Here is a 20,996-nt window from a genome sequence, read left to right on the forward strand (position 1 = left end):
AGAGAGAGAGAGTGAGACAGAGACAGAGACAGAGACAGTGAGAGAGAGACAGAGACAGAGACAGAGAGAGAGAGAGACAGAGACAGTGAGAGAGAGAGAGAGACAGAGACAGAGAGAGACAGAGAGACAGAGAGTCAGAGAGAGAGACAGAGAGTCAGAGAGAGAGACAGAGACAGTGAGAGAGAGACAGAGACAGAGAGAGAGAGAGAGAGAGACAGAGACAGAGAGAGACAGAGAGACAGAGAGTCAGAGAGAGAGACAGAGAGTGCCTTGGATATACTGAACATACAGTCAGTGTCAGGAGTGGTAGATGGAGATTATTCCAGTAGCTGGAAGAATTTCAACAATGCACCTAAGGCCAAAACTGGAAAACAAATGGCATGGCAAGGAAGGGATTTTTGTGCATAGATTGAGAAAATACTAGTGCAGAGAGACAGCAAGATAATTTGATGGCAAATAACTAAAAATGTTTTAAGATATGTTGCCACAAGATGTGACTCATCAACAGAAATGCTTAATGAGAGGAACTGACACATTACCTACCTAGCTGACATCAGCACATTTGCAGGCTGCACAGACAGTATCAGTCAATCTAATTATGGTGTGTTTATTTGTCTTACTTATACACTGTCTTGGTGTTGTTTTTTCTCCCCTTCACTCTTTACTATAACTAACGTTGTATATCATTGTGATTGACAGTAGCTGACTGTCAATCTTCTTCTTTTTCTTAATTGCCTTGCTCCTTGATTACTGCACCTTGCAAGTCAGACCAGTCCGTGGCTTGTGTCTGTAAGTATGTTAAGGTAGACGAGCCATGCTTTCCTTGCAGTTTGAAAAAAAAAACAGATATAGCCAACGTTGCACTGCATTGTGCAAGTAGAGAATGTTACCATGAAATTAAATAAGAAACATTTTGCAGTCCTGATTCATTGTTATTACACAGAAACTATCAGGAAGTGTTTCCAGGAAACAAGTCACAGCATTAAACAAGTCATTTGTACCTTGGAACAAAAGGCAATACTTGGAACAAAAGGGAGGATGGATTTCAGTGTTATAATTGGTAATAACGCATTTTTGAAGTGATTTTGAAGGTATTTTGTGGAAAGTATAGAATATTGTGACCTACATTACCTCATTATTATCAGGTTATTACCCCATTAATGTCAACATATCATATTTTTTTTTATCCAAATATTGCACAGATTTTATTGTTAGAAGATTACCATATTGTTTGCCTTGTTGCTATCTTCAAATGTGTTTCCCCATTATTCCCCTTTGTTTTTAGTCCCTTATTACCCTGTTACATAAATTTCAGTCTAATATTACCCAGATATACTCATTTTTTTTTGTTGTTGCTTTTTTAGATATACCCATTGTAAACACCAAGCTATTACCTGGTTATTAATTTTGTAATTACACTGTATTACATAATTATTACCTCTTTATTATCAAAATATTACCCCACTATTACCATGTTTGCTCAGTGCTACTGAATTTTCCATGCCAGTTTCTGGTGTGACCAGGCTTTGGTCATATTGTAACCATCAAAAACAAGAAATCTATTCAGATGCTGGAAGAAACATCATGTTGTTTTCAAATACACAGTACTCCATAAATCCCAACCCCAACTTTCACTATTGAACCTCACTATCTGCCAGCTGCATGGGGCTCCCTCAGGCATAGCCCTGCCTGGATGTCTGGCCAGCTGTGGCCATCCCCCTAAGCAAAATGAGAAATAGTGGTAGAGAGGAGGAGGGGAAGAGACTGAGGGAGAAAGGGAGTGTAAGAGAGAGAGGGCGTGAGTGACTGACCAGCTGTGAGAAGCTATTTCCCTCTCTTGTATCACTGCACAATCTATTGATAGCAAACCCGCAAAATAAGAGGAGTACTAGTAAGAGGTTGAACACACCCAAACACATAGTATGTACACACACACACACACACACACACACACACATTAAACATACAAAACGCAGGAGAGTGCCGTGTGCTACAGCAAGTGAACAATTCCAAGATCCCCGATATGCCTGAATAAGCACAGTGGGCACGACGGTACTCGGTGGAATTATTAATGAATGCACTGACATTTCTTTTAATCACCATGCCCCGTTAGATGCTGTCCAGCACTGTGGGAGGTGTAACTGAGTGAGAGAGCGAGAGAGAAAAAAAAGTGGTAACTGATAATGAAGAACACAATGCATCAGCATACGGTGCATTGTGAGGGAAGGAAAGACGAAATAAGTTGGTGATCCCCGAGGAAAAATTCAGCCCTAAGCTACAGCAGCCCAGGAGGTCCTGCTAACATTAACACACATTATATGCTAGGCCAGGCTAACTGCGGGACACCTATCAAACACTGTTAGCATCTCTGCTCCTTTTACTCTGTTGATTCGAATTCATAGTAATCTGGATGTAAGGTTTAGGACTAGCTCTATATCAAAATAAAGCTGGTTATATTCTCTATGCATGCTAGTATGCTCATCCATATTTAGGGAAACATTTGTATACAGAAGTTTTTTAATAAACCTGAGTGTGATTCATGCTACTGTATATATGTGCACGTGACGCATATGAATATATTTAAGCTTACATAAAATACATGTAAATGGCCAGCTTCCCAGAGATCTCATTAATAAAAGCCGTTAATGGCATATGCTTCAAATATTTGCATAACATATTACAATGGCCGTAGATTAATCTGCTCCTTGATTTAAATTAGTCACATTCAGGGATTCAATTAAATCACCATCGCTTTGCATGTTGCATTAAGTGCAATCAACAAGGGGAATGGGAAATTGCATTTCCTTTAACAAAATCTGCATATTACATTGGCACCGATGATGTATTCAGCTCCTTGGCAAAGAATGCGCTTATTAGGTTCCAACTGCTACAGACAGCTGAGAAAACTGTTACTCGCTTCTTTGTGTGTCTAGTTGTTGTGTTTTTCTTGATAATACATTCTCCAAACACATACAGTACACATTTTGCAGTTATTTATTGGAAGGTAGCATTAAGATGGAGTGATTCTGTTTGCAATTGCAACATCCCTAATAATTATGACATATATTAGCAAATGTTGTCACGTCAAGTCTGGTGCATTCATGGTGTGATTGTGAGATACAGCGGAGCCCTTTACCACATTCAACCAAAAATGTGCACTTAGAAACACATTTGTGAAGCACATTTGTGACTCACATGTAAGTGGTAGGGCAATGTGTCATGCCTTCAAAAATTCTGGCAAGTTTTCCATAAGCTTTTTAATATGCAGTAATGGTGACAGGCAAGCAAAAAGGTTGTCATGTCTGTCTGTCACAACCAATTAAAATCCTCATTCCTTGAAAGAATTTAGGCCCTGAATCCCCAATCACCACCGCCACACCTGTGCTTCTGTTTTGCCTTTAAGCGACACAGTCAGTTAAACGGCACCTATCACTGTACAAAAACTCGACTTTCCTTCGCCCCTCCTCTCCTCTCACTGTCAGCTGGAGTCCACTCTTCACTAACATCACCATCCACAAAATCTGCTTCTCACTATGCCTCATAGACAGCCGAGCTGACATTAAGGCAGATGGATTTTCTCTCAATCCGCTTAAGACATCAGACGCTGAGTGACTTTGTTCCAATTTTTTCAAGAAGCATTTTAATACTGCTGCTTTCATGTCTGAGTGCCTCCCCACTGTTATAGATATTGAGTTGGTAGACTACTGCCTGCCAGGCAGTCAGACATGTAGCAGTTAAGTTCTTCTAAACTCCACCTACCTACTTTAGTCAGATAGTCCTAATAATAAAATGATATCTGGTGATGGATCTCAGGCAGGGGGTTGACTGTGTAGTAGGAGGAATACATCTAATGAGGTACATCTTTACGCAGATGATACTCAGATCTACCTAAGATGTGACCCTCCAAAACACTGTCAGAACACTATCAACTTGCTAAACTGTCTTCATGACGAGAGGATGTTACAAAATGTCCTGCAGCTAAATGCTGATAAAATAGATATCGTAGGTCAATAAAGTGCAAATACATGGTTTGCTGTCCCATTCAATAATTCAGCAATGCAGAAAGAGTTTTTGAAACTTCAGCTTAGACAAATATGTTCAATCAATGGTTCTATCATTCTTTCATCATCTCAGAAATATTTTTAGGATCAGACCATTTCTTTCTGCCAAAAGTCTGGAAACTGTTATTCGTGCCTTCATTACTAGTCAGTTAGATTATTGTAATTCCCTGCTCTCTGGCATCAGAAAGAAATCCCTCTCCTGTCTCATTCAAAACTCTGCTGCCAAGGTTTTGACTCAGACTAAGAAACATGATCACACCGAACCTGGCTTCCTTACACTGGCTACCTGTTACCTTTAGAATTGATTTCAAATTAGTATTGATCACTTACAAAGCCTTGAGGCCTTGCCCCGTGTCCCTACTTGCTCGCTCAGATCATCAAATTTGTCATTCCTGGTTGTTTCTAGGTCCAAATTCATACTGAAAGGGGATAGAGCCTTTGCAGTTAGGGCTCTGACACTGTGGAATGACCTGCCTGAGGAGATCAGTACTGCAAAGTCTGTCTCGTCTTTTAAATTACTTTTAGGTGCTCAAAGCCTGTGTCCCCCAGCTATGTGGAGTCCTTCACCGTGTCTTCAACCTGAGCCTGAGTCTCCGTAGGGTCCCTGTGCTGTGGAAGACATCTTGCCTCATTCCTGTGCCAAAGACGCCACGTCCCAGTGACTCCTAGGACTTCAGACCTGTGGCACTGACCTCCCACATCATGAAGACCCTGGAGAGACTGGTTCTGGATCAGCTGCACCCCATGGTCAGCCCTTCTCTGGACCCACTACAGTTCACCTACCAGCCCCGACTGGGAGTTGAGAACGCCATCATTTTCCTGCTCAACTGCATCTACGCCCACCTGGACAAGCCGGCGGGCACAGTGAGGGTCATGTTTTTTGACTTCTCCAGTGCTTTCAACACCATCCGGCCGGCCCTGCTGGGTGAGAAGCTGACAGCGATGCAGGTGGATGCCCCCCTCGTGTCCTGGATTGTTGACTACCTGACTGGCAGACCACATGTGCGCCTGCAACACTGTGTGTCAGACAGCGTGGTCAGCAACACCTGGATCTAAAGAGAACCAAGGCACCAGTGACCCCTGTTTCCATCCAGCGGGTCCCTGTGGGCATTGAGGAGGATTACAAATACCTGGGAGTGCGCATGGACAATAAACTGGACTGGGCTAAGAACACCCATGCCTCTACAAGAACGGTCAAAGCCATCTCTATTTTCTGAGGAGGCTGAGGTCCTTCAACATCTGCAGGATGATGCTGAGGATGTTTTATGAGTCTGTGGTGGCCAGTGCTATCCTGTTTGCTGTTGCATGCTGGGGCAGCAGGTTGAGGGTAGCGGCGCTAACAGTTTCAACAAACTGATCCGCAAGGCCAGTGACGTTGTGGGGGTGGAGCTGGACTCTCTGTCGGTGGTGTCAGAGAGGAGGATGCTGTCCAAACTACATGTCATCTTGGACAATGTCTCCAACCCACTCCATGACTTGCTGCTCAAACACAGGAGCACTTTCAGTGCAAGACTCATTACCCCAAAATGCACCACAGAGCGCCACAGGAAGTCCTGTGGCCATCAAACTTTATAACTCCTCCCTTTAAGTGTCTGACACTTAGTCAGTTATTAAACTAGACCTCATTATCTATTTTCTGTCCAATATTACCTGTATAATAATTAATGCGCAGTATTCTCTATTGCTATTTATTCACTTGTCCTTTTTGGTTCACCATAATAATTCTTAATGATGTAAATATTGTACATACCCACACATTATATTTATTATACTCTTTATCTATCTACCTTTGACAAGTGACGTTTCATTGATTTCATTTATGTTTGATATTTAATTCATTTCACTCGCTTTGTGTTTTATAATGCGTTTAGTTTGTATGGCTTTTTGTTAATTTTATTCCATTTTTGTTTAAAAATAGCTTTGTTTTTATTGTAAAGCACTTTATAAATGAGTTTTGAAAGGTGCTATATAAATAAAGTTTATTATTATTATTATGGTTCCCTCTCACAAAGAAAGTAGTAGTAGTTGCCATGTTTCAGCTCCACCAGAGTGATTTCCCCACTAAAAGCCTCAGATGGTTTCAAAACTTGTTTCAGACCCAGAGAGGTCAAATAATCAAAATTAAAGAGAAAAGTGTAAAGAAATAAAAAAATTTGTGAAGCTGAACTTTACTCGGATTCACCTTGTGACCCTTTGGAGGGGGCACAACTCCTAAGTTCGGAACCACTGATCTAGACGACCCACTACCACATCTAGGTACAGTTGCCTGCTAACTGGTGGATGCATTTGAAATTCAATATTTGAAGGGGGTTTGTATTCACCTGAGGGAACCATTCTGTATGTTAAATATATGCCAGAAAGTTAATGGAAAAAATTCTCCTCAGGTAGTTTGTGGTGGGGTTTAAATTGACAAAAGTCTCCTCTTCACCCCTTAAACCTTATCTGTCCAGACAAAGGGACTTTCTCTTCTCTTCCAGAACTTGAATTTTGTCCAACCTCATTCCAGCACAGAGGCTAGCAAATCCAAACTTGTCACTTTTTGACTGTTTTTTCCCCCCAAAGTAAGTAGGGGAAAGAAAGAGATATCGGGAGGCCAGGGAATAGGCAGTTTGTCTGATGTGAATGTGTTTTCTGTGTTATCACTTTGAGTGGCTGAGTTCCTATGTTGGCCTGATAGCATACTGCCTCTCTCCTGCTTTTCTCACCGTCTGTCAGAATAGCTAAGCCATTTTGTGTCAACACAGCTCCGGAGTGAACACAAGTCAGACACGGTTGACATTGCATGGTCAGAGGGCAAGACTCCTCTATACTGTGCCATATTTCCTAGAGTGGCCATGTGGTGTTATGTTGGCAATACCTACACACAAGGTCAGGCTTGACACTTGGAAAGCTGATATGACACAATCATACTGTTTCTATGTGAAAACTGGCACTTTTTTGAATTTTTGTTGTGTAGTATCAAGTTTCATTCATAAATAAGAATCTCCCCTGAGGGAAGGGGCAGAGCACGTTTCATTCAAGGACAACTCCATTACTTCAATACATGTAACATAGGCTTGAATCACACTGAGAGTAATGTATAACCCTGGCCTGCAGCATTCATCACTTTGCGTGACAGCTGCAAATCACATGCATGGCTTACCCAAGTCTGACCTTTACAGGTAATCATGATTTATCAATATATTTTCAAATGTAGGAAATAAAACATCGAAAACACAGGAAATAGTTAACTGTGTCTTTAGCCTTGTAGCCCCTCCTCCTAGTGAAAGCTAAATACAAAATGCAGGGAATAATGCGGGTATTAGGCTCATAATCAATCAAATAGATTAGAACCAGTGACAACAGTGCAGGCAGCGGCACCACATAGGGTCAGCAGTCAATCCGCAGGAAGTGTTGAGTGTTTTGGCTGTGACTGGCTACAGAAGGGGGTCTGCAGGAGAGGAACAGCACTGCAGTTAGTCCTACATCATAAATCATACTCCTTGCTCCTTTAGATTGGTTTAAATCGAGCTTCTCTTTTGGGCCTTGACTGGGTCCCTGGGCTTATTAGAGCCTCACGCTGAGAGAATAAGCAAGCTTGCTATTCATCAGAAAGGCCTTAAAAAAGAAAGCCAGGCCAGACCCATTCATTTGGATCATCCATTTAGGTGTATCCTTGTACACAATACAACAGAATTTACACAAACACAATTTCATTCCTTTGAAGGAGCTTGTTGTTGGACACCATCTATACTTTCATATTGTCACATGAGAAGTCAAAGGTGTTTTCTTGGTCACACATTAAGGTTTATATTTCAAACACAGTAACATTGCCGCTTTATTGAAGCTATATACGTTAAGGTTGTTGCTGTACAAAAGAAAAAAGCATAATCAATCAAGACACCAACACAAACTGAAAATTGTGGCAAACAATTACCAAGCGAATAACATCTTATGGCAGACAGACCCTGGCAAGAAAATGGCAGTGAGCAATTACTGCAAAACTACACCTACACATATTTGCCGTCAAGTGCGAGTAACAACATAAGACCGAGGATGAACACAGAAGCTTAGAGGAAAACAACTGTAACTATCTGCGCTGTCAATAACATGGACACTAAACCTCCACAACCTCAGCTAAAGCTTAAAAAAGGATGGTATTCAAACCCAATCCTGTTTGAATAGCAGCGCTTTTATCTGATCAATACAGATGGTGCTTTGAACAAATTCAATGGCCACATGAAGAGTAAGGGAGGGGGACGTGGGCTCTTCAACTCTGGGCATTTCTTGAAAATGTTATTGGAGAGGCACACTACCCTGTCCTGGTAGTTTATGATAGCTTCTCTTTTCTTAATGTGTCACTAACAGCTCAAAGATTACTCTCTGAAATCACTGGGAACGTATCCGTCATGTCACGCAGCTATTTTACATCCGATTACCCTACCAATCAGCTGTGTTTTTGTAATGTAGGCTGCGTGGAGGCAGGATATTGGCCGATATGTTAAGCTATAAAGATTCACAGGGTATGACAGTAACAACAAATTGCTAGCTTTTTATCAGCAGTGAGATCCAATAGCCTTCAATGTCTGAGCTCATCGTGTAGATACAGCATCTTGGCTTATCTCAGAGGGGCGGCCTTGTGAGCTGTACATGCTAGCTTCACATCACTGACAGAGGCTTCAGCCGGATTCTGCTCTGTCAGCAAAGCCCAGAGGACTACACCATGGTGCCCTGCAAAGAGCAACACTCAGAGGAAGAGAGAAAAAGACTGAGAGAACAAAAGAGATGCAGTTGGTTTGTGTCGTTATGCCTATTTGCATGTGCTGACTCGATTATTTGAAACTATATCAACTTCTTTCCACCTTGATGAACTCTGCTGAATTTTGCAAATATAAGAGGCTTAGTCCTTAGTCCTGCTTGTGACCACACAGCACACTATACACAACTGCCCACATTAAACCCTCCTTATCAAATCCACTGATGACTAATCTTGACATGATTCTAACAACTACACACAATCTGGTGAGATGCTGCGCTAAATAAACATGCTTCTTGAAGCGTGATGGTCCATTGATGCAGTTCACATTGATTTTTCCTGTCTATTTATTCCTCCCTCATGCAGAGTCTCCTCCAGCCTAACCTGCGCCGGCTGATAAACACAGCCCGCCAATGCCGAGTGAGGTGGTGGGATTAGGCAGGGACATTCTTCAAAAGGTCTCTGTCCACAGGGGAAGGGTCAACGAGAGCAACGGGGGAAGCTGAACTCGTCTTGAGTCTGAGACAAGGTGACAGGTGAGAAGTGGCAGGTGATAAGCCCACCCCGGGAAGGACGCCCATGCTGGTGTGTTGTCAGAGATAATGAGTTCAAAGGTAGGCCAAAGGTCAAACAAGAGACATGCATGTGTATGGAGATACAGCGCTAATCACAGTCACGTGCACAAACTCATCTGGGACAGACTGTTTGCAGAACAGTAGGATATTCGTAGGAACAACATATTACTTGTTCATCAAATGGGCAAGAACGTTCCTCTTCTGTCTACGTTTACTCATTTCTATCTACGGGATGTGTTGTGACTTTTGTATTAGTGTTGTGACTTTTGTATTAGTGTTGTGACTTTTGTATTTGTGTTGTGGCTTTTGTATTTGTGTAGTGACGCCACTGGTTGCAAAAATAAGATTCACAAAGAATGGATTGCTGCCATTGATATCACCATGAATTCCACATCACTAGCCACCACTGTCTGTCCTGTCTCAAGGTCTGATTCACAAAAGATATTGCGCTAGCAATTTTCTGGCAGCCATACCAACATGTACCCTGTTTCTGCTGAATGCCTCAGGTTGGGCTTTGGCTAGTACTTGGATGGGAGACTTCCTGGGAAAAGTTGCTGTTGGGAGAGGTGCTAGTGGGCCAGTAGGCAGCAGTGGTCCTCTGGTCCTTATAATAATGTCCTAGTGCAGCGACTGACTTGGATGCTGTGCTGTAGGAGATGCTGTCCTTCAGATGAGATGTTAAATAGAGGTCCGACTCAGTGTGGTCATTAAAGATCTCATGGCACTTATTGCAAGGGGGGGGGGGTTCCCCAATGTCCTGGCAAATTCCCAACCTGACTTTCTCCATCTGGCCATCTAATCATCCCCCAGTGTAATTGGCTCTATGTTTCCCTCCCTCTCCAGCTCAAGCTGATGTGTGGTAAGCGTTCTGGCACAAATGGCTGCCGTGCATCACCCCCCCCCCCCCCCCCCCCCCCATGCTGAAGAGCAATAAGTATCTAAAATAAAGCGCTATATAAATCCATCCATCCATCGTCAATCGCTTATCCTGCTTACAGGGTCGCGGGGTGCTGGAGCCAATCCCAGCTGGCATCGGGTGAAAGGCGGGGTACACCCTGGACAGGTCGCCAGTCCATCGCAGCGCTATATAAATGTAATCCATTATTATTATTATTATTATTATTATTGTCATCATCATCATCATCATCAATATGATTATTATTATTATTATTATTAGTGATATTATAGCACAAACATGCCCCAAAAGTTTTGCATTTGTGTGCAATTTCCCCCGTGTCTGTTGACATGTTAATCTCCAGTATTCTGTATTCATCCCAGCAACATTTGTAGCTGATGAAGCATATCACACAACCTGGTTAAGCCACATTTGTGTCAAATAATTTTATAAATGCAGCTGGAAAAACTAAACTTTCCAATCATATCTTCAAATGTTTGATTTGAAAGAGAACGTATTTTAAGTATAATTATAACTATTATAGTTTTCTATTAACTCCCCCTGCTCTTTCATTCATTTCTATCGACGGGATGTGTCGTTTTTCCATGACTCACTCTGTGTGGAGTGTTTTGTCGGAGTGATTTTTTTTGGGGATGTTTCAACTGTGCGCTCCCCCTCATGCCTCTGGGCTAATGGAGTGCTGGTTTCTCTACTCTGCTCTGTGATGGACTGTTACAATACGTAACTATCGCCTTTGCTTCTCACAGCAGTGGGTTTTATGTTGTTTTCCAGTTTCATTCCATCATGGTAAATATCTAGTATTGTACTGTCTGTGTCATCTGTGTCTCTGTCATATGATGTTCTGTGATGAGCCATTGCTTCGCCTGGCTACAATCACAGCTGCCATGATCACTGGAAAGTCTGGGTGTGACGCCCCTGTCAATGGCTCATTTGCATAAAAATGGGCCAATTATGGTCCCAATAGCTAGTTTCAAGTCTTCTTCAATGTTCATTTTGTAAATTATGGTCCCGTTTAGAGAACAATAGACGATAAAGCAGGATATGCTTAAGTGCATGCCTCCCTTGTGATTGACAAGTCGCTACCATGGCAACCTGTCAATCAGGATAGATGTGGATCCCTTCCCAGCTCCACACTCCCGTCCAAATATTGTCACTTCTGGCTCAAGAAAAACCCAAAATGGCGACAACCGAAATCCCAAACTTGGGGCATCGAAGCGGTAGTCCACAAACCAATGGGTGATGGGTGGCTACGTTCACTTCTTTTATAGTCTATGCTCAGAACAGAACCAGGCTGTGCAGGTATTTGGCATAGTGGCCATAGGTGGAATTGCAGGTCAGATGACACATGCTGTAAAACAGTGGGTAGAATTTACTGAGCATCAAACACCTTCAGCAATTACTCTTAAAATTTCAGCCATAATATCTAACATACATATCATGAAAAGCTGCACTGTGGTATTATTTTCAGGCCATTCATGTGTGTTGGGAATCAGCTAGCTCAACACAAATATTCGTATGGGTCCAAAAATGTGGAAGCCTGAAGAACTTGTCTACTGAGTAACTTTTATTGGAGCAAATGGAAACACAGGATAAAGTTCTCTTAAGACATCTGTAAACAATCTGCCATGGACTTCCAGTCCATTAAACTGCCTGCCTCTTTCAAAAGCGACGAAAGAAGCTGATGTAATTGGCCGTCATTAAAGGCCACTCAACAGGGTGGCTTTAAATAACACTGCTGATACTGTATTTTTCCCACTCAAAATGTATTCATCCTGCTCTAACCTCTTCTCTACATTGTTCCACGCAGCTCTAGGGTAGCACTTGTGTCTCTAGTGATGGCCACACCCATGTGTGCTTGTGGCCCGAGTTTGCACCAGTGATTGCAGATGGTGCAAACTAGCACCTAGTTTCTGTTTTCATTTTTTAGAGACCTAACTGTTACTGTCCTGGCCTGCCACTGAACGAAAGTTAAGCGCATTGCATATTTCCAAAAGAGCTTTACAGACATCAATGCAGGGGCTTGAAGCAGCACGCCAATCTACTGGTGTTTTTCAATTAAAGCGCGTGGATGTGGTATAGGCAGTGGGGCGGCCTGGTTGACAGGCCAGTAATTATAGGTGCTCCATTTGAGCTATCACTCTCAGGTAATGGCAGACCTGTCACACTCGCAGCTCTGATGATACATACATTTATCACCACAGCTGTCTGGACACTCAACTGCACAGCATAAACACAACCTGGCAACCATCACAATGCAGCTGAACGTGCAGATGAGGAAAGTCAGTACCTGAAAAGCCGTTTGAACCTGCTCACTTAGCTCCTGTGTCTAAACAGCATGAGATACTGTGACACATGAATGTGATACATAACTGGAGAGTTTTTAGATAGTGACAGATGTCTGTTTCTCTGTGATCTCTACCTCTAAACTCGTTTTAGACAAATGTGTTACACTTAATCTAAAATGTTCACAATTAAACATGAAGACTGTTAACACCCAACATATAAAGTGTCAGACACATGATGACAAGATGTTTCCAAATCTTAATTATGATCACCATCTTACCATAGAGTGCTGGGCGCTTGGTGCAGAAACATTTACTTATAACCACATCCAGTGTTTAACCTCCAATTAAAAATTCATTCAGGTTATAATTTTACAGCACAAATATTTTGTCTGAGCCACACCAGGAACTTCTCTGGTTGAGAGTGAATTTCTGCTGGAGCACAAAATTATTTAATGGATGAAAAACAAGTTGCCACTGTTTGACTGTAACGTTTATGGGGTTATTACGACAGAACAGAATCATACATCCTCCAGTGCAGTAGCTCAAACTATACGATGTACACAAATATGATGAACTTGTGGTTTGATGGAAAAGGGAGGAGGAAAGTCCCAACAATATTTTGGAAAGAACACATCGTGATAGTAATTTTTTTTTTCCTCAGCAAAATGACTCCAGCAAAGTGTGATGAATTCAGCCAAAGATGGATGTTGCCTCAGATCGAAGACTCCTCTGCGCTGCTTTGTTTCTCTTGAGCTGCACAGCCAATATTCTAGCCTCACGTTATACTCTATAACCCTAAAATCAAAAGCAGGGGAGGGAGGGGTGGGGGGATTTTGAAAAATGAAAAATCTGCAAGATTCGGAGATGCTTGTCCCGGCGGAATCAGAGGCACTTTAAAGCATCAAACAGAAGAGGTGATTCTCCCAGCCGGGCAATTTGAGAACAATCAGTGTGAATTGTCGAGGTGCTCCTTCTAGCAAGACAGAGGCAATGATACCATTGTTCATGTCAGCAGCACTAAACGTGCTCCCACAGAGCTCTCCTAGGAAGAAGCGGAGGAGAGGAGGGCAGAAAGTCAGTGCATAGCGGCCTGATATGGTTAAAGGCTGATGGAGAACAGGTGGAGAGCGGTATTGAGAACAAGGTTGGATAACCCCCAAAAAGCCTTTTGTCTCTGTATTAAGCTTCTCCCATTTAAATTGACCAGAGAGCTTTCGGTTGACTGCCTCAATGAATGCTCTGTTGCCCGTGTTCTTAGCTCCTCTCAACACTTACACTTTCACAGGCCGCCCCTCAAGTAATCCATCACGATCAATCGAGTCACAAATAGGTATCTGACTTCACACCAAAGCCAATAAGCAGCTTGACACATTCAGCCAATGTGCAGAGGCTCCGCATTTCTCAGTACAGCTTTTCAGACTGAAAGATTTATATTCTCGTCATCAAAAATTTTATGATAGCAAACTATTGTATTTCAACCAAAGAGCTCATTTCCTACCTCAAGTAGAGCCTGAACTCATCACATAACTGGAAAGAGAGGCCAAGACCATGGGGACTAAAGAGAGAGAGGAAGCTTTCACTATCTCCCAGTACCTCATTTAGTACTGACCAGGGCATTAGAACCTGTCAGACTGAGTTTAACTTGGGCGGGTATCCATCCACGCAGCACAGGATACTTCATTTCATCCATGAGTGAATGGGCAACACCAGAAAAAAACCCTACTGGCAGAGAGGAGAGAGAGGTTCTGAGCTGGGGGGGATGAAGCTCTGTGTGTCTGTTGTTTCTACATATGAGTGTGTGGGTGTACTAAGACAGTTTTTTTCAGTCAAAAGAGAGCCTTCAGGTTAAGGTTGGAGGTTGGCGTCTGGTCTGTGATTTGAATTCAGCTGTGGACCGGGGAGCTAAATGACCATGTAAAGCCTCAGACAGGCCTCAGGCAGGCCTGCAGACATGATTGCATTAAGCATACTGTATGTATACAATTAGTCTAAATCCTCGTGGCTCTGATCCTGATCATGTCTCAGAATCCCTCTCCCTCTGAACACTCTTAAGTGCACAAAGGCTTCAGTAGGTAGGATTATATAAAAATGAATTTAACTACTTGAATAAAAACAACTTCATTCAGCAATTCAAAACCTGCCTCCTTTAAGGGCCTTACTTTTAAATGTGTTGCGACTACTTAGGTACTCAATATGAAAAAAGGCATGAAAAGAGTTGTGGCAACTGCAACACTTCCACTAAATGTCAGACTTTTCACTGTACCTGACACCTCATCAGTAACTGCAATATGATGCAGACTGAGCTGAATATGGATACTGTCTAAATTCTGTATTTGTAAATGGGTTTGACATGTTAAGGTAATATTTTAAGACATCTGATTTAAAACTTGAGTTATATTTCAGTCTGAAGAACCTATGTAAATAAATGTTTCTCTAAAATGTATAATGGCAAATGACCTCCTTCAATTATCTGAAATGGTCAGTCTGATTATACTATAAGTAACTAATTGGCTGTGATTTTAACTGCAATTATATGTGTCAAAATTTCTTGGGGAACTTCACAGGTACCTTGACAGTGCCTCAACTGACGTCACTGAAGTAGCACCCACTCATTATAAGTGTTAACCATCTCATTCACCTCTGTTTTTGCCAAGTTGTCCGAGACCAATGTTTCATTTTTATTTTCTCCCTAAGAACATATATAGTTATACACACAGTAACGCATGAAAGTTTACAAAACCTACAGATGGGGGCTGTCATACACTGAACTTAAATTATGACTGTCATAACAGTGATAAAAGTGCATGCACACATAAGCTGAGCCACTGTAGGGTGAGATTCCTCACAGCTACTCCCACTTTGCATCTTATATAAGCAGCCGGGACAGAACAGACACATACGGGTGGTTGTCAGCCGATGACAGCATTCTGCCTTCCTCTACTAATCACTTTGGCTTTCCAATTTACATAGTAGTTATGTAGCTTTAAATTCTTCAGTGCTAAGCTCTGAAGAACTGTTAGGTCTCCCTCTTGAGTTTGCATCTGATATGAAGCTGCAGGTCCACCTGTGAACAGCTAATGTTCGAAACGCTGTGAGGAACATGCAGAGTGGTGGTAGTAGCAACTTCCAGGACAGTCGAAAGGTAAATATTGAATTTCATTATTTGCTTTGTGGCACATAAAAGCAAGTGAATTACTGATTTGTTGGTCTATTCTCTTGTCGACTAGCACCATTGTCAAGTGAGGTGTTTTTTCAATATGAAATATATAGTGTGTTTTGTTGCATGCAGTATGCATTGACTGTAATTTCTATATGTGATGATGATGATGATGTGCTATGAGTATTTGGCATTTCGTAAACTTTTATTCTTTTTGTTGTGTTTTGCAGACCTAGTGGATTATTTGTTTTCAATCTTCTTTATTGTAAAATTGACAATATTTACAATGATCAGATTCTCTGATTTACTACTCGAAATTCTTTGTTATTAGCTAATCAAGCTAATGTTATCCATGAGTTGGCTGAAAACACCATCTGAAGCTGACTATTGTTAAAACATGAACCATTTAAAATGGTATTTAACATGGAATTGATGGTTGGATGCTTATTTTGCTAGAGAAAAACAGTGGGGCGAGCAACAGAGGTTGGTTATTTTACATGAAAAACAAACATATCCCTGTCTATGGTGGTTGTCTGGGTTTGCTGCAGCGTAAAGTTCCAATAAAGCTTTTCCCAGTGACTTTTCTGACATAATCTGTACCCCCACAAAATAATGTGCTTCTTGGCCTTGGAAATAACACAAAGTTAGCATTTTTATGCTAGTTAGCCTGAGCTGCTAACATTTGCAGCTTAAGCTAAAGCAGATAAACACGCTGTTTAATCCTTTCCTTACACTCCTGCTGTTGAATTTTTGGTTTTGTAAAGGTGATAAAAACTGGAGCATACCAAGTAGCTCTCCTACTACAGCCACATGCGCACCCAATTCAACATGTAGAAACATTTAATTCAATTCATCATTACAAATACAAACAACAAAAGATGACAAATCTATGACCTCACCACTGCAGATACCACATCCATTGGGGGCAACTTTTTTTTTTTTTTCAAAAATGAATCTGTTTGATGCATCTAAACCTCTTCAAATGCATAAAAGGCTTTATATCACACTTTATTGTATCATGGTGTTTTGATTGATGTTTCTCTTGATATATTGACACTGTCTGGTTCTTGTGAGAATATAATACAACAGGGGCTAGGTTAGTCCTTGTGTGGCCGTGGTGCTATTCATAAAGGTTTCAGTCTCTGTAATAGTGATGTGTCGGGAAGCCAGCTCCCGCCTGAGCCCCCCCACTCCACCCCCCTTGAAAGAAAAAGTATGTCAAAAATGTATGACAATGAACAAATTACACCAAGACAGAGCAGACATATATTTGTTTCAAATTACATTGTGCCAGTTTCATTAAAATATATGGTATGCCTATGTGTCTGTATAGAGCTGTGCTATTATTTATTCACCATACTATTTCATTAGAAGGGTGTTATTTTTGACATATCACATTTTCAGCTGTATTGCAGATGAAGAATCTTGCATATTTATTTCTTGCAACAAATAATAACGTATCTTAGGCAGTGACCAGCAGAAGTGGTACTAAATGAAGAGCAGTTTGGGAGTCGAAGGAGACAGCTCTCAGAAAGGGACAGATCCATAAGATCCAGCTCCCTTCAAAGAACCATAATTCCCCTCACTACTCTGTAAGCCACAAAAAGACCACTGCGCACATTGTGACAGGAAGGTGTGAAACACTTTAATGGCTCACAGAAAAGCTCTTGAAAACTTGGATTCAGCTTGAACACATTTTGGCTTCTTTAATCACACTGATCAAAATGTTTTATGCTCAACAAGCCTCCTAGATGAAAGGCCCTATTTAAACAATCTATAGTACGTGCTCTAAAGTGCATGGCACAAATACATTTTGCTAGTCAAGTGGTGCATCATCTGGGCACAAAGTAAGGTGCAAAGAGCAAAACAGTTGAATTTAGTCTCTTAATTAATCTTCGATGTGTTTTGGGCGTAACATGAAATATAACCAATCACAGCGTCATCTCCCATTCACTTTAAAAGCCAGGGGCACCTACACCTGGCGTCTTGCTATTTATATTGCGGATAATTGGCACATTATAAAAAACATCAATTGATAAAACAGTGTAATGTAGACTTACAGCAGAGAGAGAGCTCATGTGGGTGAGAAAGAGAGGGAGCGTTGACTATGGACATGATACAAAAACTTGTTTTGATCATAATGCATAATGTTCGCCTACAGTTCTGTGGTTTATCAGTGAAGTGTCTGTACTACACTGCAGACTGTAGTCTCTGTAAGCAGTGAGAGACAGATGAAATATGAAATGTCTAAATATTCACTGCGCTGCATTATTATAAGCTATGATGAGGTGGCCATGGGTCACATCTCTGTCTTCCAGATGATTCCTTTATTGTGTTTTGTAAGGTTTATCTTTAACGATTTACTTTAATGATTAGAGAGGCAGCTGTCAGTCATTTTAAACGTTACCATGCACGCAGTAATGTCACAGCAAATATTGTGGGACATTTAAGCAGCAAAACTAAAACTGCAGTTCTAAATTCGACAGGACAGAGGAAACAGAATCAAACTTTTTACTCCTGAAATACATTTTAGACAGCTCTGATGGATTCAAGATTGATCACAAAGATGGCTGCTTTATCCTAAGCAATTTCACTGTATGAACCTGAACTGCCTGAAAGAACTTTTGGATGTGTAGAAGAAGACAGAACATTAACTTACATTAGATCCTGACCAATCCTGTCGGCATGTCAGGAGATCTGGGAGTTTTTTCAGAGGGGGTGGTAGAAACTAGTGTCACCGAGCAGCCGTGTTACAGATACATGGTGTCGTCATAGACAACACAAATTTTTGCCTTTTTAGGCTCGTCACATTCCCAGTTCCTCTTAGACATTTGTACTGCTAAAGTTTCTACCTACTGATGGAGCTACATACAGTTATGCTACATTCAGATATTGGGCAACGAGACCATGGAATGGACTCTATGAAATCCATTTTTATTTGTTACCAGTTTTACTTTTTCCCAAATTCCATGTTGTCCATTATTCTTGTTTTACAATTTAAGCACATTTAGTTATTTGAAAGAGTGTGTCATGTGGTGGATGAATAAAGTTTCAAAAAGAGGAATGTTAAATATTGAATCAGTATCAATGAGTTTGATGTATCATGCAATATAGAAATATTCCAATGTACAATTATTTGTGGGGACAGTTCACATTAAATGTTTTGCAACAGTCGTATATTAAAATTCTTTTTATTAGGGGACAATTCACAATACATGTATTGTGAATTGTCCCCCTCCCCCTCATTTAAAAAGCCTGACCAGACTTTTCTTTTTTTTTTCTTCACATCTGCCGGTGTGGTTTCACTTCTGAGAGTTTGTTGAAGCGAAGAGTTCTTGCTAGTGTGCCGTCTTTCATATGACGCCATATTTGTATGTGTGTGTGTGTGTGTGTGTGTGTGTGTGGAGGAGAAGCTGAGCACTAAGCACCGCCCTTGCTGAAATCCCGAGGCAGAGAGGACAGAGGCAGCGCCTGTAAATGCCAAAACATAGTTTTTCTGTTCTTAAGCACTATGGGCAAAAATGCTTATAATGCCAGGGAAATTCCTAATTTTTATAAATTGCATTACCATTTTGTCAGATTCCAATTATATTCTGTGTTTTACAGTTCATTTTATTTTTATTGTCAAAATCCGCGACTCCGTCCCGTGGGGGGCCACCCCCCAAAACAATGGTAGGGAAACCCTGATTTCACCCAATTTCACCCACCCATAACCCATCCACTATTGATCAGAATGTTAATTTTTATGACTTGGCCCACCTAATCAGCGTATCACTAGAACACATCTTACTATCTGAGTAACGCACCCTTCAAATAGCAGGAAAATACTACACCATTGACTTAAGATCAGGTATTTGTTGTTCAATAACGCAATCGCTTTCTGCTGCTTCAAGATAGCAATGCGCCTGACCACACCTCATTTTAAGACCAACACTCCCATGGGCGTAGAAGGGCATGTACATTTGCTACTTACACAGCGTGGGCGCTGGTGTGAAAATTGCATCTGCCGGAAACTAAAAATGACACTTGGGCTGCGCTTTGTGCAAGCTGTAAGATAGAGCCCCAAGGATCAACTGAGGTAGCTCCATGTGTTAGGATGAAGTTCTGTCTAGACTGGAGCAATCTATTTCTCTTTTCATTATCATTAGAGAGCCTGTGATTACTTACTGAAAGCTGCCAGAGGAGAACCAGTGTCCTATGTATTTGATGTAATATTCACTGACATCCAGGTAGGTCTTGTGAAAACCAAAGATGCCTGCCACAGTATTTCACCTGAACACACAGCCACTTCTGATGCAGTTTAAACTCCTGATGTCACTGTGTGGCATCTCATTTATCATCAATCACTTAGAGTAAATATCTCCCAGCTGAGATTTGAATCTAACTGATCAGTCTCTTGGTTCTCTCTTCATGGGTTTTTACCCACTTCTCTTCACTTCTCTTGTTGAAGGTTTGACCATACTGCTCATGCCACCGCAACTCAGTTGAATTTAGGTCAGGACTTTTACTTGGCAAATACAAAACACTAAATTTCTTCTTCCTTTGCCTTTTCTTCATCTGTTTTAGTAGATTTGTTGGAATATGACCATTGTCTTGTTGGAACATATTCAGCCCTACTTTACTTCTTAGAGCAATGAGCAATCATTTTGTTCAAGAGTCCTCATGTATCTTTTAGGCTGTGTTCAGATCCACAGAGAGAAAAAGAAAAACTCACACAGCGTCTCTCCCACAACTGTGCTTGCCTGTTGGTATAATGATGTTCTGCAGGTGGGCAGTGTGGGACTTTTTTGACACTTTAGACCATAACCACACGGTTTTATTTTGGATTGATTTCTCCCAAGAGCAGACCTCCACAGTTCCTCAGGCTCTGCTCTAATGCAGAGTTTTTGGCCAACTTTGTTCTACACTAAAAGTTCTCCTTGGCTACCCATGCGTAAATGCCATTTCTATTCAGTGGTCTGTTTGTTATTGATGGATGCACAGTGACATCAGTTGCAGCAATGAAGGCTGAGGGATCCTTTTTATTCTTTTGCTGCTTTCATTATTTTGCTTTTGGCTCTTTGAAATATTCTATTTCCATTTGTATATTATTTGTCTCAATGGACTGCTAGAGCCCGAAACTTTTTAATATGACTTCATAACCTCTCCAAACAGATTCTTGCCTGAGGTCATATGGAAATGAGGAAAAAACCTGACACTCTCATGTTAAAACTACTAAAGAAGTAAGAATACACAATTACAATAATATTCTTAAATCAAGTTGATTT

The 20,996-nt window shown here is 41.2% G+C and overlaps 1 protein-coding gene across 7 annotated transcripts in view; it reads right to left on the minus strand.

Annotated features, from left to right (window-relative positions):
- The window catches only part of cdh4 (cadherin 4, type 1, R-cadherin (retinal)), a 203,171-nt gene that overhangs the window by 131,148 nt on the left and 51,027 nt on the right, over positions 1 to 20,996 (minus strand). Inside the window, exon 1 of one of the 7 annotated variants that reach the window (XM_046076615.1) lies at positions 1,649 to 1,689. The exons of the other annotated variants lie outside the window; for them this stretch is intronic. Within the exon in view, the coding sequence (XP_045932571.1) occupies positions 1,649 to 1,664 (16 nt within the window). The 5' untranslated portion in view covers positions 1,665 to 1,689. Of the gene's footprint in view, positions 1 to 1,648; positions 1,690 to 20,996 lie in introns of those variants that run through there. 7 annotated transcript variants of the gene reach the window in all.

The sequence above is a fragment of the Micropterus dolomieu genome, linkage group LG18, assembly GCF_021292245.1.
Source record: "Micropterus dolomieu isolate WLL.071019.BEF.003 ecotype Adirondacks linkage group LG18, ASM2129224v1, whole genome shotgun sequence".
Classification (NCBI taxonomy): Eukaryota; Metazoa; Chordata; class Actinopteri; order Centrarchiformes; family Centrarchidae; genus Micropterus; species Micropterus dolomieu.